The 24,283-nt window shown below is 34.4% G+C and overlaps 1 protein-coding gene and 2 pseudogenes across 1 annotated transcript; all 3 read left to right on the top strand.

Moving 5' to 3' along the window:
• Positions 1 to 1,083: 1,083 nt before the first annotated feature.
• Positions 1,084 to 2,829, top strand: LOC132031782 (germin-like protein subfamily 1 member 17). Its single transcript, XM_059421707.1, has 2 exons — positions 1,084 to 1,285; positions 2,084 to 2,829. The coding sequence occupies exons 1-2, from the start codon at positions 1,159 to 1,161 to the stop codon at positions 2,659 to 2,661; spliced, it is 705 nt and encodes a 234-aa protein (XP_059277690.1). The 5' UTR covers positions 1,084 to 1,158; the 3' UTR covers positions 2,662 to 2,829.
• Positions 2,830 to 12,057: 9,228 nt separating this feature from the next.
• Positions 12,058 to 13,213, top strand: LOC132032108 (germin-like protein subfamily 1 member 17; annotated as a pseudogene).
• Positions 13,214 to 16,122: 2,909 nt separating this feature from the next.
• On the top strand, positions 16,123 to 17,437 carry LOC132061384 (germin-like protein subfamily 1 member 17; annotated as a pseudogene).
• Positions 17,438 to 24,283: the final 6,846 nt, after the last annotated feature.

Below are 24,283 nucleotides of genomic sequence, written 5' to 3'. Positions count from 1 at the left end.
CAAAAAAATATAAAAACATTAGCATTTAAAAAATAATCGAATTTTTTTAATTTGATTGAATATGTCGATTAGAGTATTATTTTCTACTTGTACTATTTCTCTTAACACTTTTAATTTAGAAAATAAGTCTAAATCATCAATATCAAAGCGACTATTATATTTTAAGGAACATTTAAGGTTAAGACAATATCTTTTTAAATTCTCATCATCTAATGATTTCAAATTTTACCACTAAAACTTTTAAATTTTTAAAGTCTTGGAGAAAGAAAGTAAGAAAAAAATAAAAGAAAGATTGTAACTTAGACAAAATAAGGGAGAGAGCAGAGGACCCAGGATTTTAAGAAGTCGGGGGCACCATTATCTTAACATAAACGCCAACAAAATTTTTAATGACTACTGAGGGATAATACCGTGTCGGACCGGTCACTAATAACGTAGCAATGGCGAAAATACAAGTATATAGGTCAAATATGTGTAATAAATAAAATTTAACACTGTGAAGCAAATGAAAGAGATAGCGAGTGGTGAGGCGCCGTGCAACATGCGCGACGAAAAGTTCGAATCAAAGTGAGCTCATTTAACGCTTATTGTTTTCCTAAAAATAGGTTCAAAAAAATAATTAAAAGTGACATTTGGGTTCGATCCAGAGTGACAAGTAAGGGAAACGTTAGCTTCTGTGCGTGCCCACAAAGACGCTTTCGTTTGTTAGAATACACAATTAAATTTATACTAATTTCTCACGGTATATACACATATATATACATAATTTTTTCCGAAGGGTGGTGCACTCTCACCATTCCATGTGGGTTCGCCTCTGGGAGAGAGTATAAAATTTACAACTATTCTTACCTACCGTAATAATCATTCTGATATTGATGGTTTATTCACAAATATAATTTTCTTTTTATATAAAAAAGTTTACTTTTCTTCAAAAAATTGCTCAATATGTTTATTTAAAAGGAATTATAAATATATTATTTCTAAAAGATGGGCCCCCCAAATTTGGGAGCTCAAAGCAAGTGCTTTACTTGCTTCATATTAGAGCCGGCACTCCAGATCGAACTATAAGTAGCACACACCTTTGAAGTTGTTTGATGACAAGCCCAAAGTAAAGACATTCTTTCCAAATTTAGTAGTCTTTGCTAGTTTGCTACATCTATGAGCATGAGCTGGCTAATTACAACTTTATCCATTACTGCTTTCTTTTCATACCAATTAGCTTATGCCTATGATCTCGACGCTCTACAAGACATATGTGTTGCAGTTAAAGACCCTAACACTTCTGGTAAATCGTTCTATATATAGTCATGAAAGCTTTTTACCTAGTTTTTTTTTAATTCCTTTTTTGAACAATATGTTATATAATCAGTGTTGCTATTGCTTCGTCGTTTAAAGCGATGAAATGATGTGAAGCAGGGGTTGGCTTCATATATAGGTGAAGCCATGCGATTCAAAGAAATGTATGTTTCAAATAATGACGCACATAATGATCCAAGATAAGAAGCAGTCGGTTCTTTAAATCTCAACTTTGAGGAGTTGCACTAATGGCAATATCATTATAAATTGTTAGAAAGAATCTCAACTTTGATGAGTTGGATTAATGTCAGCATCATTAAAAATTGTTAGAAAAATAAACTAGGGAGACATAAGACCACCGTTGATAGAGTAATCTTTGACCTTAAGTACTTTAATATTGTAAATTGAAAGAAGTTTAAGCATTTTTGTTTTCGTAAAACTCAAAAGCCCATTTATCATGTGCGTGGGCCTATTCTTTTTTTCTAGCTCTTTACAAACCCACTAAAAGGTCATTTCCTTATAACGTGAAAATGAAAGTTTTTCCTAATCCATGAGGGACACTTCTTTTGAGATATCCTTTCATTTTCCTAACACTGACTCCGTCAATACTAATCAATAGTACTAACATAAATTGGATGCTGAAATAATTAGTTATATATTTATTGCAAAGTAATTCCATATAGTACTACTAAATTCATATATGTTTGGTACTAATTTCTGTCATTTGTTAGCTCTAAATTAATATTTGTGCCTAATATTCTTAGCTTCATTTTATTTCACTTGGCAGTTTTTGTGACTGGAAAGGTTTGCAAAGACCCAAAGCTTGCAAATGCAGATGATTTCTTTGCTTCAGGTCTTAATGTTAGTGGAAATCCAGTGCCTAAGTTTGGTTTTGCTGCTAAACTTTTGGATATAAACACGATGCCTGGACTCAACACTCTTGGCATTTCTATAGCTCGTGGTGACCTCAAAGCAAAGGGTCTTATCCCACCTCACACGCACCCTCGAGCTACTGAGCTCATAACTATCTTGGAGGGAACTGTCTACGCGGGATTTCTTGCTCCTGATACAAACTTCTTTAAGAGTCATTTCTTCTTTAAGATCTTAAATCCTGGCGACGTCTTTGTGATCCCGCAGGGGCTTATTCACTTCCAGTATAATGTGGGACACAAAAAAGCTGTTATACTCGCTACATTCAACAGTCAAAATCCTGGATTAGTCGTGATTCCTAGTTCAATTTTTGCTTCAGATCCTCCTATCCTGGACGATGTTCTTGCCAAAGGCTTCCAACTTGATAAGAAAGTAATTGAAGAACTTAGAAAGAAATTCTCCCAGGATATGCCAAGTGTTATTGTGTGCAGCTAATCACCCGTTGTTTCTGAAATACTTTAATTTGTTCCATTTACTATTGTTTGTTGTATGTTTCCAACCGTTTCTCTTCTTCCATCATGTAAGGTCTTCTCTAACTAAATAAATGTTTGAAGAATCTCTAATATATTCTTGCGAATGTAATAAAAACAAGTAATTATGTCCTGTGATATTTTGTAGCTTTTACTTAATAATCCAAAATGCATAAGCAAGATATTGATTTCCATTATGTAATGAAAACTAACATTTTCTCCAGGTCAATTAAGGATAAAATGTTCAAACTTAGTTGATAACAATAAGGTAGTAGAATTTATGATATATAGCACCCAATTTTCTGATTCGGCAATTCGATCTGGATTTATACCTTAAGATGGTATGTCATAGCTAATTCCATGTTTTCTAGTAGTGTAATGGTAGTAAGGCTTGTTTACATAAAGAGACAAAAGTATAAAATGTAATTACGCCAACCTTACATAGAACACAAATAATTGCTTTATTTAATGTTTGAAATAAGCTTTTCAACTCAAACAATTTAATGATTCTAAGAAAAAGTAGATAGAGTACAAGTAACATATTATCAGTAATCAGCATTTAAAAGTAGTAAAATAAAAACTTTGTTTAGAAATTATTTTTCTTCTCAAATCTCGTTTTTGTTGAAGATCTACCCTTTATGATTAAGTAAATTCTCTTATTCAATAAGAGGGAGTTTGCAACTCTGTTAACATGCTTGCATGCTGAGGGGTCATTTTTGTCATTTCAGTTATTTATCTGCTTTAATGCTGCTGTACCTGATAGCATTATGGGCGTACTTTTTCTTGCTTAGACAAAAACAACTGATTGATTTTACTTATTTCTTCATGGATCCTCTTTGAAGAGATGTAAAGTACAACTTCTTTGAAAACCTGGGCCCTACAGTTTTCTTTTTGTCGTTTCACAGGTAAAATTAAGAACATGTAGTACAAAAAATAGGCCCGATCTGAACTCTTCATTAATTGAAGCCTTTGAAACAAATTCTATTTTATTTTAAATTCACATCTTCGAAATCAATGTAGGCTGTGGCTATTTAGTTTACATCGTATACATGCAAGTTTAATTTGTAAAAAATACAAATATATATTAGCAATTGAAAAAGGTAGTAAGGCTTGGTTATACATTAAGAGACAAAAATGTAAAATATAATTAGGCCAACCTTACATAGAACACAAAAGTATAAATTGCTTTGTTTAATATTCAAGTAAGCTTTTCAATTCAAATAATTTAATGATTCTAAGTAAAAGTAGATAGAGTACAAGACTACAAGTAACATATTATCAGTAATCAACGTTTTAAAAAAAGATAAGAAAAACTATTTTTCTTCTAAAATCTCATTTTTGTTGAAGATCTAGGCTTTATGGATTAAGATTTTGGGTGATCATGAGATGGAGTCAAACTGACTCACTTCTTGACCCTGCATTTTTTAATGCAGTTACCTTAACTTTCCTTTTTAACAAATGATTGTGTTGGGAAAAAGGGATATTAAAAACTGACTAGATGGAAGTAAAAGTAGTATATATAACACGTCTCTGGATGTTTAAAAAAAGGGAAAGGGGTCAAATATACCCCTCTATTTTGTTTTATTAGTTAACTTTATAAAGGTTCAAATATATTCCTGCCGTCAACAAATTTCACGCTTATGCCTCTATTGATGGAAACCCCAAATCCTCTTAAATTGCCCAATATCAAAAAAATTACCCACTCCCTTATTGACCCGCCCCGACCCGTCTATCATCATCATCATCAAAGCTTGAGCTTCTTTCGTGGAGAAAAAAAAGCAAAACTTGAGCTTCTTTCGTGGAGAAAAAAAAGCAAAAACACACCCAAATGATAAACCTCAAAACCCATCTCAGATTTCACCTTTAAACCCATGTCAGGGGCTCCTCTTCTTGAACAACCACCATCACCATCACCGCCGCTCCTTCCCTGCTATCAGGTAATTTAAAGTGAATTGACTATCGACAGTAACCCCTTCCAGAAGCAATGGGTGTCTAGGCATATATTCATTCTTTCTGCTCATCAAAATAAGTTGACGATTCTCGTTGATGTACTTATTGGAAATAAGAATTCACCCATAAAAAACTTTAAAAGCAGATTCAATAAAGTAATTCTAATAATTACTCTTAAACTTAATTACTCTTTTATAAGTACACCTATAATGTATGATTAAAAAAAGGGCAAAGGGTCAACTATACCCCTGTATTGTGAGAAAAGAGTCAAATATGCCCCTCATTATGCTTTGGGATCAAATATATCACTGCCGTTATAGTTAAAAATTCAAATATACCCTTCTCGTTATACTTTGGCACAAAATTACCCTTAATTTTAATGGTGGGACACGTGTAAGCCTAGAATCAAATAACCTGTCCCCCAATTTTAAATACCCGATTTCACTAAAAACGGATCCGTTTAATCTGACCCGACCCATTTTCATCATCTTTCTTCTCCTCTTTTGTGGTAAAAAAAGGGCAACTCAGGCGACCACCACCAGTGGCGAAACAAGGATTTTCACTAAGGGGGTTCAAAAATATAAAAGAGTAAGAAACCAGGAAGCCAAGGGTTATACATCTACTGTTTATACATAAAAAATAATTTTAACCTTATGTATACATGGTAATTTTTCGCCGAAGGGGGTTCGGGTGAACACCCTGGCCACCACTTGGCTCCGCCCCTGACCACCACTACACCGCCGTTGACTCCACCACCTCCAATTGCAGCTCCACAACCACCACTATTACTATGACCCTTATCACGAGCCCGTTTATTGTCACTAGTCACAACAATAGCTTCACCACCAGCTCCGACCAAAATAGACTAACAAATTCAGTAAAAAAAAAAAATCATAATTTCTTAAAACCTAATAGAGAGTTAGTAAAAGAACCCTTTTTTGACGATTTTAGGATCAGGTACTTCAGAAGAACCCTTCATAAGCTTTGATACAAAGTAACAGAGTACTCCAATTAGAACCATCACTACTCGATGGATTTTTCTTTTTCCATCGAGTTTGTGATTGGAATTGTTGTTTGGCTCTTTTCTCGGAAAGTTGGTGGTGGAGTCAACGGCGGTGTAGTGGTGGTTCTGGCAGGGGCGAGTTTACCTTAGGCTCAGGGGTGTCACGTGACACGGCTTCGTCGGAAAATTTTACTTAGTATGCTAGTATAATTAAAAGGCAGAAAAAACAAGATAAATAGAATAAAATGACACTGGTCAACACAAAGGCCTATGCAGCTCAGATGGTCAACCGCCTCAGTTTTCTACTCTTGGTCGCGAGGTCGACCCTCTACAGTTACATTTTGGTGTTATTAAAGTTTTGGACATACCTGTCCAGGTTTTGATCTCTAGTAAAGAAATACATCAGTAGTGTTCAAATTCGAATTGTTGATCTCTTTCATCATATGTAACGTCTTTGAAATAAATAACATATTTAACCAGTAAGTCTAGGATCATTTTTTGGTTAACTATAAATTATTTACATTCAGGAAAGATGTTGGCATGCTGCTGTTGTTTCAGTTGTGCTACTATTCTTTTTTCTTTTCTTTCATCTTCTTTCTCGCACCAATGAAATTGATTAAGAACGATATGGGGAATCAAATAAATAATGAGTTTTTTAGTTTGGTGCCTTGTATAAAAAATGCGCTTAGTATTATTTCTAGTGAAGTTATTTTGAATATATAATATGCATGAGTTGTGTTTTTTTATTTTTTATTTAATTTTTATGTTATGGTCATTTTTAATATGATGTTACCATGCTTTATTTATTTACTTCCATATTAAAATGTGAGACCGCTTGCGTAAAATCCTGCGTACGCCACTGGTTTCTGGTCGCCTGAGATGCCATTTTTTTTACCACAAAAGAGGAGAAGAAAGATGATGAAAATGGGTCGGGTCAGATTAAACGGATCCGTTTTTAGTGAAATCGGGTATTTAAAATTAGGGATGGGTTATTTGATTCTAGGCTTGACACGTGTCCCTCCGTTAAAATTAAGGGCAATTTTGTGCCAAAGTATAATGAGGAAGGGTATATTTGGACCCAAACTATAACGGCAGAGATATATTTGACCCCAAAGTATAACGAGGGGCATATTTGACCATTTTTTCATAGTACAAGGGTATATTTGACCCTTTTCCGTTAAAAAAAAATATGAGATTCCCCGCTATCTTTCAGCCGCATATCCAGATTAAGATTTAGGCAATGCTAAAAGAGGTTACTTAGACATAATATGGCAAGTAATCGATCAATAATTTAAGGCGCGATTCGTTCCACTATTCTTCCTCAACGAAGAAAAACTTGTATATGCTAAATAGGGATTTAAAGGTGAAATCTGAGTTAAGGTTTTGAAAATAATATCAAATAAACTATATTTTAATTATGTATATTATACGGATAGTGTTTACCTGTAGGCTATATAGTGTAAAATTTCTTTCTTTTATAATTGAGAAATCTTCGAGGGCTAGCGGCGCACGGTTCGAAAGTCGATGGATAATGGGCATACCCCTCTACCTTTACAAAAAAATTCAGGGAGAACTGTCTCTTTTTATTTTTCTGGCAACTTGTGGACCTTTTAAATCACGGTCTAAAGATTTCTTTTGAAAAAATTGTAAATCTTTTGGGAAAGCGCTAAATTACGTCTAAAATTTCGTAAGTTATTGCAAATTTCAGACGACAACTTAATGTTTTGTCTGTAAGATTGATAAATAACATGAATAATATGCTAACTTCATTGTTATTTCACTTACGCAGTTTTCGTGAATGGAAAGGTTTGCAAAGAGCCAAACCTTGTAAAAACAGATGATTTCCTTGCTTCTGGTCTTAATGTACGCGGAAATATAGTGGTGGCTAAGTTTGGTAATTATGTGGCTTTTGTGGGTGTAAACGACATGCCTGGACTCAACACTCTTGGTATTTCTATTGCTCGTGCTGACTTCGAACCGAAGGGTCTTATCCAGTAGCGTGCTCAGGATTTTTCGTAAGCAGTGTCGACAGGGGGGATTTAAGTTATGCCGAGGGGTGTCACGTGACATTGCTTTGTCGGAAAATTTTACTAAGTATGTATGAATACTAGGAAGCTAGAAAGAAAAACAATGTAAAACAAATAAAATGACACTGATTAACATAAATGACGATGTAGCTCAATTGGTCCAGCGTCTTCAGTTTCTTCGGAAGGCCCTGAGTTCGAAACTCTGTAGCTTTATTTTGATTTTTTAAAAAGTTCTTACCTCATATACAAGAGGATACTTGTCTGGATTCGAACCAATTGGTTAAAGATAGCTTTTCTAAACATTTTCGACAAGGAAATATCTGATAGCTAAGGGTGGTGCTACTTTCCTGCTTATTTATTGTGTTATTTTTTTTCTCTTAATCTTCTTTCTTGTCGATGAAATTGATTAAGATCGACTTGTGGAATCAAATGAATGATGAACTTTTTAGTGATCGTTTGGTGCCTTATATAAAAAGTATTGTTTAGTGTTATTTATAACGAGGTAATTTTGAATACATTTCAAAAAATGAAAATTCATGGAGAAGAGTTCAAGTAATATAGTACGGGAGTTTTGTTTTCTTTACATTATGTTCATTTTTTTAATGTGACGTTATAGTGTTTTATTTATTTATTCTTATTTTAAAATGTGACACTACTTACGAAGAATTCTGCGTACGCCACTGGGTGTTGACATTTAAAGAGGAAAACATACAAACAAAATGGAGAGAAGAATGAATATTTTTTTCACCCCTAGGGTTATAATCCAGTTCCAGATTGCATTTAAGGAACTTAATGTGTAGGGCTTATCTTGAAACGAATGTAGGTTGACTGGTTTTGTATCATGGCTACTATGAGAAGTGTTGTGACTGTTCGGGTTCGAACCCACTCAAGGTGCTCTTGTTCAGCACAAAGGTGTGAGCACTTACAAATTATTTTAAAAAAAAAAAAAAAAAAAACTAGCACAAATACGTTACGGAGTTTCGAAACCGCAGTAATTGTGGGAATAGCAAGGGACTTAACGAGTGAGCCACAACATTCTTTGTTCACATCAGTGTCATTTATGTTCTATCATATATTCTGTTTTTCAAATTATATACATACATATGTATATCAAAATTTTCCGACGAAACGATGTCAGATGACACCCCTTAGCCTAATGTGTGTCCACCCCTGGTCTTATCCCGCTTCACACGCACCCTCAAGCTAGTGAGGTCGTAACTATCTTGGAGCGAACTATTTATGATGAATTTCTTGCACCTGATGCTGCAAACATCTTTAAGAGTCGTCTCTTCTCCGAAATCATGAATCATGGCGATGTATTTGTGATCCCACAAAATCTTATTCAATTCTAGTATAATGTGGGACACAAAATTGCTACTGTACTCGCTACTTTCAATAGTCAAAATTCTGGTTTCGTCATGATTCCTAATTCAATCTTTGCTTCGGATCCGCCTATTCTCGATGACGTTCTTGCCAAAGGCTTCAAGCTTGATAAGAAAGTAATTGAAGAACTTCGAAAGAAATTCTCCTAGGACAAGTCACTAAAATATGATTCTATGTTTCCTGAAAGTTATTTGCGGCGCGTAGCTCACCCAAGATTTATGAAAGCTTTGGGATAATACATTTCTCTAATTGTTATGTTGTTTATTGTATTTTTCAGTATTTGGAGTGAACTATTTATGGTAGCTGACATTTTCTCTAATTCCCTTTATGTCGCCGTCTTGCTGTTATTTGTTGAAGGTGAAATAAGTTAATGATATGTTATACGGCAGAATGCCTAAAGACTCCCCTAAATTTGGCACGTATTATTAGTTGCATACCTAAATTATCAGTAGTCTTCATTATATTACCCCCCCCCCCACGCCCCCACCCCCCACAACACACACTCCGAACTTGGCTATTTGATAGTCTTTATCAAGGCACAATCTCATCCTTGAGATACACTCGTCTGCCACAGGGCATTTTTTAAATATAATTTTTTTCTACTTCTAAAATTCATTAACTTTTTAGATTTTATTTTTCGGGTCAAATTAGAATAAAGGGGCTCTAACCAAGTTTTTTTTTTTTTTTTTTTATGAATTTGGCCCCAAAAAGGAGAAAATAACAGGTAAATAAATAACTGTTGTATCTAAAAAAGAAGTGCATAGTTGCAACTCCATTATTTTGGTTAATTTTTTTTTATTTGGCTAAAATAATGAAACTCCATTTCTTTTCATTAATTTTGACCTGAAAAGAAAACTACACAGTTGAAATAAATAGTCATTGCATCTAAAGATAATTTTTTTTGGCAAATACACCACTAGGCAGAGTGCCTAGTGGTTTATATCATAAATATAAAGCAAAACCAAAAGAGTCTTACAAAAAACCAGAAGTGAAACTGAAAACAAACTAACAAAATTAAGTAAACTAAAAATTACTGGAAAGATCTTATAAATAACCAGCATAGTTTGTCTCCGAAGTTGATCGGCAACATTCGGCTGCCTATGGTTGTGATCATATAGAAGTACCAGGTGTCATGGCTATCAAACCCAACTGAGCATATCCTAAGACAATATGAATATCCAATCTTCAAGGCAAAGCAAACTGCAACCATCATTTATCACCTCCAGCTGCTCCTCCGAAACGAGCTGAGAGTCAGAATAGATCCTCTTCTTATTCCTTGTTAAGTCCAGTAGTGTTTCTGATGCTGCCTCCTATTCTGAATCTGTTGTTGAGTATCACGTATGTGTCATCATGTCGATGCCTCCTTGATACTATGTAGCTACTCATTGATAAATCTCTAGTAGAATGAGCTAAAGCTAATGCCACACATTGTAAAGTTCTTAAACTATAGATAACATATAACAAGATAAAGCATATGGAATCAGTGAGTTATTATTATTCTGGAGCTCTTCTTTTAGCAGTCCTAATCCTTAGATTATTAGGAGTATGTGATTTATCCAAGTTTACAGGTCTCCTTCTTACACTAGGCAGTTCAGAAAAAGAAAGAAAGATGGCCTCACCTGCAAAATCAAAAGCACAATCAGTTAAAAAAAATATGCATTGTGTTGCCCTCCCTATACACATGCTGTATGATCACATCGAAACTGTTCCTTATCCTCTCCACCTATGCCACAATACACCATGAAGGCTCTCACGATCTTTCTATAATCTTCCTCATCAACAGTGGGTCATTTTCTAAAATCAGAGGATATAGGTGTTGATCCACACAATAAGCAATCCCCTCCATTATAGCCTTTGCTTTTGCCACAACATCGATTGTCTCATTTAACCAAATTTGATCCGTTATAATAGTGAAGTTACTAAACTTTACCTACTAGAATGACAACCTACACATGAAGCCATGAAAGATATTTTACCTCTATATAGGGTAACATTCTGTGAGTCAAATTCAATACATTATAGTGCCAAAAAAAGTTTATGACTTAACTATTACTGAATAAAATTCAGTGATCACATGATCATAAAATTAGCTCTTCAATATTCATCAACTCTTCAATAACATTGCTGTCATTGAGTGCTGGGCTAGCTTCTAAGACGAGAACATTCAGTTGTAAGCGAAGGTACAATCTTATTATTATTAGCAAATAATAAATTAGGACGACCAGATTATATTAACAATTTAATTGTGGACTTTTATATTCTTTCTAAACTTTTCTACGAAATGTACCACGTGGTAACCTTTTATTGCTTGTTAAGGCATTTCTATCATTAATCGACTTTCTTAAATATGTAAATTTGTCGTATTTTTTATGAGTGTAATTTTTAGGTTCTAATGCTCAACCCATTACACGTTTGAAATTATGGGTTCAGAATATGTATATTATTTATTCAAATTTTAGTAAATATTCACAAATATTTTTGTATTCTGTGTTATAAATGCTGGATTAAGTCATTAAGATAATATGAACCTATTACGTATATTGTCCATCCGCCACTACATGTGCTGAGAGCTGCGAAGTTGACTTTTTTTGTTTTTAATCACAAAGGGCCCATGTATCTGGGTGATATTCATATGAGGATATTACAAAAGGAGGGGGGCTAGGCCTGACATATAAACAATTTGAGGAAATATTACACTCTGATTAGGTTGCATTATTCCCTAAAATTGGAAGCAAAAAGGAGTTAGCTTAATTGACGACTGATTAGAGGAGAACCAGATCAGAGATTCTTGATTAATTGTTACGTCTTGAACTGGACCCTGCAATTTAAAATGAGAAATTACCTTGACTTTCCTTTTTAATAAATGACTAAGTTGGAAAAAAGGGATATTATAACTGACCTGATCGAACTATAAGTAGTATATATAACACCTCTCTGGTTGTTTGGAAAAATTATCACAAGCCCAAAAAAGAAATTGTTTCCAAATTTAATGAAACTAGACGTTGCTACAACAATGAGCGTTATGAGCTGGTTAATAATAACTTTAGCCATTGCTGCCTTCTTTTCATCTCAATTATCTTATGCCTATGATCTCAACCCTTTACAAGACATATGTGTTGCAGTTAACGACTCTAACGCTTCTGGTAAATCATCCTTTTATAGTCATGAGAGCTTTTTAACGGAAATTACACATTTGGTCAGTAGGCCAAAAATAATAACATCTGCTAGCCAAATATTTATAAATTATATACTAATTCATTTCTTTTGTAATCGAGAAATCTTCGTGGGCTAATGACGCACGGTTCGAAAGTGGATGGATAATGGGCATACCCATCTACCTTTACAAAAAAATTCAGGGACAGATGTTTAGTAAATCTCCCTCTTTTTATTTTTCTTGCAACTTATACATATGGACCTTTTAGACCACGGTCTAAGATTTTTTTTGAGCAAACTGAAAATCTTATGAGAAAACATTAGATCACGTGTCTAAAAATTTCTTTATCTATTGCAAATGTCGGATGGCTGCATAATGTTTTGTCTGTAAGGTCGAGAAATAATATGAATAATATGCTAACTTCATTTTTAATTCACTTATGTAGTTTTTGTGAATGGAAAGGTTTGCAAAGACCCAAACCTTGCAAACGCAGATGATTTCTTTGCTTCAGGTCTTAATGTTAGTATTGGAAATATAGTGGTGGCTAAGTATGGCTATTCTGTGACTATTGTGGGTGTAAACGACATGCCTGGACTCAACACTCTTGGTATTTCTATTGCTCGTGCTGACTTCGAACCGAAGGGTCTTATCCCACTTCACACACACCCTCGGGCTACTGAGCTCATAACTATCTTGGAGGGAACTATGTATGCTGGGTTTCTTGTGCTTATACGTAAACAGCTTTAAGAGTCGTCTCTTCTCCAAAATCTTGAATCCTGGCGATGTGTTTGTGATCCCACAAGGTCTTATTCACTTTCAGTATAATGTGGGACACAAAAATGCTACTGTACTAGCTACTTTCAATAGTCAAAATCCTGGATTCGTCATGATTCCTAGTTCAATCTTTGCTTCGGATCCACCTATTCTAGACAACGTTCTTGCCAAAGGCTTCCAGCTTGATAAGAAAGTGATTGAAGAACTTCAAAAGAAATTCCCTTAGAATATGTCACTACAAATGTTACTGTGTGCTGAATAAATTCTCCTAGGATATGTCATTACAAATTTTATTGTGTGCTGAATAAATTCTCCTTGGATAATTAAAAACATACAACACTGCCTGTTGTATGTTTCCAACAGTTTCTCTTCTTCCATCATGTAAGTTCTTTTATAACTAAATAAATACTTGAAGAAGCTCTAATAGATTGTTGCAAATGTAATAAAATAAGTAATTATATCCTGCAATGTAATATTTATCAGCTTTACTTAACTAAATCCAAAATGCATATAAACAAGATACTTATTTCCATTACGTGATGAAAGCTAATATTTTCTCCAATAGTAGGTAATGGAATTTATACATGACATATAACACCCAATTTTTCTGATTCGGCGATTCGATCTTAGACCATTTAGCATCACCTTAGGATGACATAATATTAAAAGTGAAGGGTGAGATCCAAATGAGAAAAGGCCAAGGGTAAATGCAGTGTTGTAGCTAAGGCGTTACTAATCCTGTCTAGGGAGAAGTATATATTTTCAAGAATAAAACTCATAGTAATCGATTGGATCCGCACAAGTGATGGGGCATGTGTTTTAATTTCATGCAAAGCAAATAACCTTACCAGGGCTTGACGTGTCACCAATCTTGCCATTTTTTTTTTTTTCAAATCCAAAAAACTCATGGTATTTCTAAGTTTGTGCTGACTAGATGTAATCATACGCCCCGATTCTCACGGTACCTTTCAAAGGTATTTGTTCCATGCAGGGGCGTATGTAGCATTAAAGGTGGGGGTTCAATTGAACTCCTAACTTTCGACGCAGAACATAAATTTATGTGTAAAAATTTATTAAAATTGCAATAAATAGTAGGCATGAACCCATAACTTTTAAAATACAACGTGTTCAATTAAGAATCTTAAAAGGTTGAATCCCTAAAATTTAAATCTTAGATTCGCCTCTGGTTCCATGAATCGCGCCCTACTTTCTTCAATTCTTGGTCGACCATAATCCATAATCCCATAGTAGTCCTCCTCATTGAAGATAATTGCCGGTTGTCCGTTATGGGTCGTTTGTCGCGCCACCACTGTGAACTTGATCTCCAAGATAGTTTGGCTATATTATACTAATGTGCATAGGAACCAACATGGGTACATTTAATTTTGGGATCTTTACACTACACTTAAATAGCACTTTAACAAAGCCCACAATAAATAAAAAACAACGTATATTTTTATTTCTTACAAATTTTTACAATATATAATTAGTATACACATCGATTATACACTTATTATACACTTGTTATACACTGAATGTACATCAATGTACAACTATAAACTATAATGTTGATGTGGAATCTAATTCTCTCCTCATCATCGATATGGTCAATCGTCATATTACTACCAACTGATTATGCATATTGTTAGGAAGATTAAAACCTTGAAGAATCAAGGCAACTTCAAGTTCCAGCATTGCTTCAGGGAAATCAATAACTTGGCAGACTATTTAGCAAATTTGGGTGAGCACAGTAAGCAAAATTCATTCTTCACGCAAGATTTAACCCTTCCTTTGGGGGTTAAAAACTGGTTGAAGAGTTGTTGGACACTTGCATGTATGTTTTGATAATTGGTAAAATGAATGAATTAGGTCAACTGTTACATGTTTCATCCTAGAGTCCAGAAGTGGCAAACTCTTGGAGTAAAGTGCAAGATACGGACTTAACGGACAAAATCTAGGAGTCCTTGCTAAAACTATCTACAATAAACTTTGGTACGTCAAATTCAATTACTCTCCCCGTCCCAATTTATGTGATATAGTTTGACTAGGCACGGAATTTAAGAAAGAGAGGAAGACTTCTAAAACTTGTGGTCTAAAATAAGCCATAGATATTTGTGTGGTTGTAAATTGTTTCATTAAGGGTAAGAGAGAGTTTTAAGTTAATTTTTTCTAAATATAGAAATGTATCATTCCTTTTGGGACAGACTAAAAAGGAAAGTATATCACGTAAATTGGATAGAGGAAGTGTATGACTATGACAAAAAATAGTTTATGACTTTACTATATTACGGAATAAAATTCAGTGATCAGACGATGAAAATAACTCTTCAATATTCATAAACTCTTTAATGACAGTGCAGTCATTGAGTGCTGCTAGCTTTTAGAAGTTCCACATTTGACTCGTACTAGGATGAGAAGTTGAGAACATTCAGTTGTAAGCGAAGGTACAATTTATCATTATTAGCAAATAATAAATTATGTCAAATGCTTATATTAACAATTCATTAATGGACTTTGCTCATTTTCCCATTTCTTTTTAAACTGTTTTATGAAATGTACCACGTGGCTAACCTTTGATTGTTTGTTAGGGTATTTCTATCATTAAACGACTTTCTTAAATATGTAAATTCACCATATTTTTATGAGTTCAATTTCTAGATAATTAGCCACTGAACCCATCATTACATTTGAAATTACGGGTTCAAAAGTTATTTTTTATTAAAAAACCTGGTACATATTCACAAATAATTCTATATTCTGTGTCGAAAAAATGGAATTCATATGAATTCTTTACTTATATTGTCCATCCGCCGCTGTTGTGCTGAGACTAGTGGATTAGAGGTAAAACATATCACGAGATTCTTGATTAATTGTTACTTCTTTTACTTGACCCTGGATTTTAAAATGAGAAATTAGCTTGACTCCTCCCTTTTTAATAAGTCACTAAGATAGAAAATGGGATATTAAAAACTGACTAGATCGAACTAAACGTAGTATATATAACACCTCTCTGGTTGTTTGGGAAAAAAAAAAAATATATATATATATATATATATATATATATATATATATATATATATATAAAAGCCCACAGGAAAAAACTTGTTTCCAAATTTAATGAAAGTAGACTTTGTTATAACAATGAGCATGAGCTTGTTAATAACAACTCTAGCCATTGCTGCTTTCTTTTCATCCCATTTAGCTTATGCTTATGATCTCAACCCTCTACAAGACATATGTGTTGCAGTTAAAGACGCTAACTCTTCTGGTAAATCATCCTTTTGTAGTCATGAGAGTCCTTTGACAATTTTTTTGGCAAGTTACATATTTGGTCAGTCGGCCAAAAAAATTACATCTGCTAGCTAAATATGCATAAATTGAACACTAATTTTATGTATATTACATGTATCTTCCTGCTGTTATGTTGAATGCAATTATACAGTGTAAAGTTTCCTTTTTTTATTTTTATTTTTGCAGCTTATGAACCTTTTAGATTACAGTCTAAAGATTGAGCAAATTGAAAATTTTCTTTAGAAAATATTAGAGCAGGATATAAAATTTTGTAAGTTATTTCCAATGTTAGATGACAACCTAATATTTTATCCGTAAGGTTGAGAAATATATAAGCAAACATTAGACTCTAGTCTAACAATGTCCGAAAGGAAAATTCCTATGCGAAATATTCACATATAACTGGGCCCTAAAAGGGACATTTGCATAAGTCAGCACTACCTACTTTATCTATTTAATTACTAGGCTTTCATCTAAGACAGGTTCGAACCTGCAATATGCTCCTAACCCACGCTAAATCAATATGTTGTATAATTTTTGTCATCTGTTGGCTCTTATCATCTGAATAATATGCTAACTTCATTTTATATCACTGATGCAGTTTTCGTAAATGGAATGGTTTGCAAAGGCCCAAATCTTGCAAAAGCAGAGAATCTCTATGCTTCTAGTCTTAATGTAAGAGGAAACTAAATATAGTGCAGCAAAAGTTTGGTTATTCTGTGACTATAGTGGATGTAAACAACATGCCTGGACTCAACACTTTTGGTATTTCTATTGCTCGTGCTGACTTTGAACCGAAGGGTCTTATCCAGCTTCACACACACCCTCGAGCTACTGAGCTCATAACTATCTTGGAGGGAACTATGTATGCTGGATTTCTTGTACCTGCTGCAAAAAGCTTTAAGAGTCGTCTCTTCTCCAAAATCTTGAATCGCAGCAATGTGTTTACGATCCCACAAGGTTTTATTCACTTTAGTTATAATGTGGGACATACAAATGCTTTATCTACTCGGCTACTTTGAACGGTAAATCACTTGCATTCGTCATGATTCCTAATTCAATATTTGCTTTAGATCCGCTTATTCTCGATGATGTTCTTGCCAAATGTTTCCAGCTTGATAAGAAAGTGATTAAGCAACTCCAAAAGAAATTTCTCTAGAATATGTCACTACAAATGTTATGTTATCGGGTGCTGAATAAATTCTCCTATGATAGTCAAAACATATATTATTGTAACATTTTTTGTTGTATGTTTCCAATCGTTTCTCTTCCATCATATAAGGTCTTTTACCTATGTAGATATTTAAAGGAGCTCCGTAGATTCTTGCAAATTCTATCCGGTGATGTGATATTTAGTAGCTTTACTTAACTAAATCCAAAATGCATAAGTAGGATACTTATTTCCATTTTGTAATGAAAACAAACATTTTTCTCCAATAATAGGTAATGGAATTTATAAATGACATATAACACCCAATTTTTTTGATTCGGTGATTTGAGCTATGATTAATAATTCATGGACCATCTTAGGATGGCATAGCATTAAAACTGAAGGGTGAGATTTAAATGAGAAAGGCCTATGGTCAATGCAATGTTATAGCTAATGCGTTAGTTATGTATTCCGCCTAGAGATTAGTAGCATATATATATTTGCAAGAATGGAACTCAAAGGATTGACCGGATCCGCATGGGTGGTGAAACATATGTGGTTTAATTTCAAGCAAAGTAAATAACCTTTTCAGGGTTTGACATGCCACCAATCTTCTTGAAAGAGAGGGGTGACTTCGGGAACTTGGACGTAGGTGGTGTTTCTTTTATCAAATTCAAAAAATAAAAAACTTTTATAAAACAAATTGTCAATTCAGCATTAGATAAATCACATAAAAATATCAATAAAACTTAAAACATCAATGTCAAGCCTAAAAAAAATATTAAAGCGAAAATGGTGTTAAAAAACAGATACGATAGTAGGTGTTTACGCGAAAAAGTTTTTAGAAAATAATTCAACTATTACTCAAAAATACTTATTTTTTTTCTAAAAATTTGATCAAATATCTCAATTCTCTAAAATAAGTTTTTTTTTTTTTTAAAAAAATCACATTAAATAAATAAACAACTTTAACTTCCTAGTAAAGAGATAATTATAAGGAGTAAGACTTCCAAACGAACTGTTTTACATTTGAAAAAACACTTAAATACTTACAGTCAAAATTTTAACACAATTGATTCTTGAATGAGAATATAAATTTACAAGGCAAAATTGACTGGTAACTCTTCAAGTCTTTTCACCAAACTATTTTAGATATACAGACCTCTACCCCCAAACCCACTTAGAGATAAGGTTATCAACTCACCTAGAACTTAATTATTTATTCTCTACGACATGATATCAAGTATTAATCAACAGGAATTAGATGCTCAATTTATTGATATTAATGATCAACATTTACACAGAAATGAAGAAGATGAAATGACGAGGAAAAGAGAAGAAGAAAGAAGGAAAGGAAAAGAGACGATGAAAGAAGACGTGCAACGAATCTGAGTTCGTTGTACATTGTGTCTGAAACAAATTAGGGATTTGGTCTGAAGAATTAGGGATCGTTTTCTTTATATAGTTCTGGGCCTAATACACATTTGGGTCACAATGCATTTGGGACAACTCTCAGCAGATTTACAATGGACCAACATTACAATATTTGGGCCGAATCTCAACAACACAGTACCAGGCCCAAGTGTATCAGATGAAGATAACAGCCCAAGTCTATCAGATAGGAAATAACAAAATAGTAGCTGTACACAACCTGTATAGTATTTTGTATTTACATTTTATTTCTAGTAGACACTTGTAAATAATTCATTTGATTTGTTAGACAATAGCATATAGTATAGGGACAGGTGTAGTAGTACATAGTACATTATCCTATTGGATATTTTTAGATGCTCTTAGCTAGTCTATAAATACATAGCCTTGTACAGATCTGAAATTAAGGAAAATACAACAAAATTTCTACTATCTTCTTTGTTTCTAATATGGTATCAGAGCAGTGAAGCTCTTGTGATCCGAATCATTTTCCTTCTTTCAAAATCTCACTTCTTTGTTTCCTTCATACTCTCTTAAGCTATGGGAGACAACACTGGAAATGTTAACCAGATTGACCCTAGTAACCCACTCTATATCCATTCTTCTGATTCACCAGGTATGAGTTTGGTGAATTTTATCTTTGACGATAGAGGTTTCCAAGGATGGAGGAGGACCATCCTTATTGCTCTTTCTGCCAAGAATAAACTTGGCTTTATAAATGGTACCTGCAAAATGCCAGATGTAGATGCACCAGATTATCAAGCATGGAGTAGATGCAATGATATGGTGACTTCATGGTTACTTAATTCTCTATCAAAGGACATAGCAGATAGTGTCATTTACTCTAAGACTGCTAGAGATCTTTACACAAATCTGGAACAAAGATTTGGATAGTCAAATGGTGCTAAACTTTTTCATTTGCAAAAAGAGTTAAGTGAGATTGTTCAGGGAAACACAGATGTGGCAGGATACTTCACCAAAATCAAAAGGCTTTGGGATGAGCTAGATTCATTAAACACAGACAACAAATGCACAGAACTGCATCTGTGGGGAAAAGGAAAAGCTAACTAAATCTTTAGAAGATGAGAGATTGATTAAGTTCCTCATGGGGCTAAATGAAACCTATGGTCCAGCTAGGAGTAGTATCCTCATGATTAAGCCTTTGCCCAATCTCAACCATTCCTACTCATTACTTTTGCAGGAAGAGAACCAAAGAGAATCATACATTAATGTTAATGTATCTACTGGCACTGTATCTTTCATGGCAGGAAAACAAGCATACGTAACTAACCAAGTTTATGCAAAAAATCAGAACCATGTCACCAATCATGTCTATGCAGCCCAGAGAAACAAACCATCTAGTCAAGGGGTTTGGGAAGACAAATCATAAGCAAGGTTTCAACCCAAACAAAACAACCTGTTCTGTACCTACTGCAAGAAAACTAATCATACCAGGAAAGGTTGTTACAGATTGATTGGGTTTCCTCCTGATTTTAAATTCACAAACAACAAAGGAAAGAAGAACCAATCTGAAGCAAGAAGTAACTCAGTTTCAATTGAAGAAACAGAGATGATGAGTCAAGACACAAACATGGGAAATAATATGGGAAACAACATGAATCAGCTAACCAAAGAGCAATACAATCAGGCTGTTCAGTACTACAGAGGAAAGAAAATGGGAGAAGGTTCAACTTCTGGAATAGCACCTGAAGGAACAGGAAACATAAAGGCTGCTGCTGGTATAACTTATACACTCTCTCTTACCTGTCTAGCTTCTAAAAATTCTAGTTACTGGATCATAGATTCAGGAGCTTCTGAGCACATATGCTTCAATGCTAAAGTTTTCAGTTGACTCCTCTCTCTGATCTTATGTTCATCATTTTACCAAATTCTTCTAAAATAAACATTACCCATAAAGGAAGTGTGTCTATTTTTGCTGATGTTGTTCTAGAAAATGTCCTATATGTTCCTTCTTTTAAATACAATTTAATGTCAGTTGATAAATTTGTTAAACAATTTCAATCAAACCTCTTATTCACTCCTACAGGATGTCTTTTGCAGGCCCCTTTTATGAAGAAGCCACAAGTTTTTGGTGAATCAAGGGATGGACTCTTTCTTCTCCAACCTAATAGTACAACTAGGAGTTTTTATTTTAAGGAAAACAAAAATGTAGTAGTTTCAGAGGCTACTCCTCAGTCTGTTGCAGTTTCTTTTTCTATTCAATCAAACTCTAATGTAAATCTTTGGCACAAAAGATTGGGGCATTTGCCTTTTCATGCAATGAAATACATTAGTTTTTTCAAGTTTCCTTCAAATTCTACATGCACTTGTGATGTTTGTCCCATGGCAAGGCAGTCTAGGTTATCTTTTCCTACTAGTCATATCAAATCCAAAAGGATTTTTGAACTAATCCACATTGATACTTGGGGTCCCTATAAAGAACCCACACATGAAGGTTTCAAGTATTTCCTCACTGTTGTTGATGATTATAGTAGAGCAACTTGGACTCATTTATTGAAGACTAAAAGTAAAGCCTTTCCAGTTCTACAAAATTTTATATCTATGGTGGAAAGACAATTTGATCTTAAGGTTAAAATAATAAGGTCTCACAATGCTTTTGAGTTGGGAAAAAGCACAATGAATTCTGATTATCTAGCTTCTAAAGGAATAATTCATCAGACTTCCTGTGTCTCTACTCCACAACAAAATGGAGTTGTAGAGAGAAAACACATGCATTTATTAGAAGTGGCCAGGGGATTATTTTTTCAGTCTCATGTTCCTGTGAATTATTGGGGAGAATGTTTGTTGACAGCCACTTATTTGATCAATAGAATACCTTCTAAGGTTCTACATGGGAAAACCCCTTTTGAGGTTCTGTTTCAAAGAAAACCTGAGTATGAAAGACTTAACCTGAGTATGAAAGACTTAGAGTGTTTGGCTGTTTGGTTTAGGTGTCTACTTTATCTTGCAACAGGGGAAAATTTGAACCTATAGCTAAGTCTTCAGGTTTTTCTAGGGTACTCAGATAATCAAAAAGGTTATAAGTGTTTGGATTTGGAAACCAAGAAAATCATTGTATCCAGAGATGTGAAATTTCAGGAGGAGTCTTTTCCTTTTGCTACTGCTTCATCAACTCCATCAACTATCTTTCCTCTTTCTCATCACTACAGGATCCTTGATGATTTACCAACACTTGACTCTACCTCTAGTCCATAAAACAGCACTGAAAATAGCTCCCTCATTCCACCTAGACCACCTATCAGCCCCACATCTTCCACCTCACCTTTTAATCCTACTGATCCTACATCTCCCTCTTCTACATCTCCTTCCACTAATACTACAGGAACTTCTTCTTATCCCTACCATTTCTTCCACTTCTCTGGCCCCAAGAGGGCACAGCAGAGTTACTAAGATGCCTAGTTACTTAAATGACTATATATGTGATGACATTATTCTCACCAATGTTTCTAGGGCCTGTTTTACTACACCAGTATAGCCTCCTACTTTTTCTTTCTCAGCCTTGTCCTCACACAACCAACATATTCTCACCTCCATTTCTCAGATTTCAGAACCTACAAGTTATTTTTAGGCTACTAATCATCCTGGTTGGAAATTAGCTCTGGACAAGGAAATTGAAGCCTTAGAAAACAATAAGACTTGGGACATAGTTATTTTACCACCGGGAAAGAAGGTCTTACTTTGCAAGTGGGTTTATAAAGTTAAACATCTATCAGATGGAACTATTGAAAAGTTGAAGGCCAGGTGTTACATCCCGTATTTTGAACGACGGGACGATTCGGGTTAACTATGATAAGTTAAGGTCAGGACCATTCCGGGGTGCGAAGTCGGGACGTGTGACCTTCGATTTTGTCATAAGACCTAAGTGTGTATGATTTTGTCGACATGGATCATTTAGGAAAAAATTGGGACCAAAGATGGAATATTTGGAAATGGCCAATTATTGGAGAGAAAGGAGGGAGTAAAATATGGCTATGTGGCCGGCCACCTTTGGAGCGGGCCATGGCCACATGGTTGGCTATTATATGTAAAAGAAAAAAGATGACTAAGGGACCATTATATCATCATCTTCACTCCTTAAGAAAATCAAGAAACTTGGAGAAAAACAACCAACAACCATTCGGCCATGACCATGGGAACTTGAAGTCCAAAAATCTTCATCCCAAAAATATTTTCTTCTAGTTTTCCTACTAATTAGAGGGTGCTTAGTAACGTGGAGTTGTTGTTTCAAGCGTTGGATTGTTCGTTTTCATCCTTGGCCAACTTTGGACAAATTGAGAAGTTGTGAAGGAAGGTAAATTTTAATCTTGTTTTATGAGTTATGGAAGGTTTATGTGTGTTGTTGTATGTTAATATGGATGAAATTTATGGAAATTTGGTATTTGAAGTTGAGGCCGTGAGTATGGTAGTTGGTCGTGCATGTGTGTGTTATGTTAAAAGTGGTGCATGAGCTTTATGTAGCATGTTTGATTATTGTAGAATGTTGAAATGAATAAAAATCATGAAGTATATATATATGGGTGTGTTGGCCGAATATGGCCTTTATGTGTGTCAAGAAATGAATTAGTTTTCTTGGAATTTTGGTTGTTGTTGTTATGTGGATTCTATGTTGGAAATGAGAGTGTAATGATTCAAGTTGGTATGGTAAGTGTTATGGGGTGATTTGGAAGACTTTGTGTATTTAGTGTAATTTTTATATTTATGGAAATAGACATGGTTAGAATATGGATTGTTGAGCAAATCACGATTTGAAATCGATAATGTATTAGAGTTGAGGTTCTCGGGTTTGGGGATCATTTCGGTGGATTGGAGCATTTGTTGGATTGTTGAAAATATTGTGTGAATTGTTTAAAGAGTTCTTGAATATTGTTTGAATGGTTTTGGATTGATAAATGAGTATGTGTTAGTTTGATTATTACATGTTGGTTTGTATATATGTAGTTGTAGTAAGCATAATTGGAATGTTGTTGGAATGTGTAAAGAAGGATTATTAATGTTCGAATGTGTTTCGAATTGATTGTGAATATGGTTGGAATGATTGTTGGTGTTGTTGTGTTGTTGAATTTGGCCGAGTTTAATTCTCGGGGATGTTGGATCTATGGGGAGATGCGCCCAAATTTAGTGAGACAAATAGAGGCCTAAGAAAAACCTCCCAAAGGCATATGATTTACATTTGGTAACTTTGACCATTTGCGGATTTTGAGAGAAACGGAGTTTGAGCTTAGCGAGCATAAGACGTCCGTAAGGTATGTAAAGCTTACCTATTCTTGTTATGGCATGTCCTAGACCTACTAGGCCGAAAACGGAGCCTTGGGGATAATTCTATTCTTAAATCCGAGTTTGAGTTTTGCATACTATTCATTCGAGCGCAATTGAACTATAATCCTTATATTTGATCAAAAAATG

This window comes from Lycium ferocissimum, chromosome 1, assembly GCF_029784015.1.
Source record: "Lycium ferocissimum isolate CSIRO_LF1 chromosome 1, AGI_CSIRO_Lferr_CH_V1, whole genome shotgun sequence".
Lineage (NCBI taxonomy): Eukaryota > Viridiplantae > Streptophyta > Magnoliopsida > Solanales > Solanaceae > Lycium > Lycium ferocissimum.
The sequence above is the reverse complement of the archived record's forward strand: the minus strand, read 5'-3'. Positions and strand labels throughout refer to the sequence as shown.

Coding starts and splice junctions, on each gene's coding strand:
- LOC132031782 (XM_059421707.1), top strand. CDS start 1,159: ATGAGCATGAGCTGGCTAATTACAACTTTATCCATTACTGCTTTCTTT. Junction 1,286..2,083: donor TAAAGACCCTAACACTTCTG/GTAAATCGTTCT, acceptor TTCACTTGGCAG/TTTTTGTGACTGGAAAGGTT.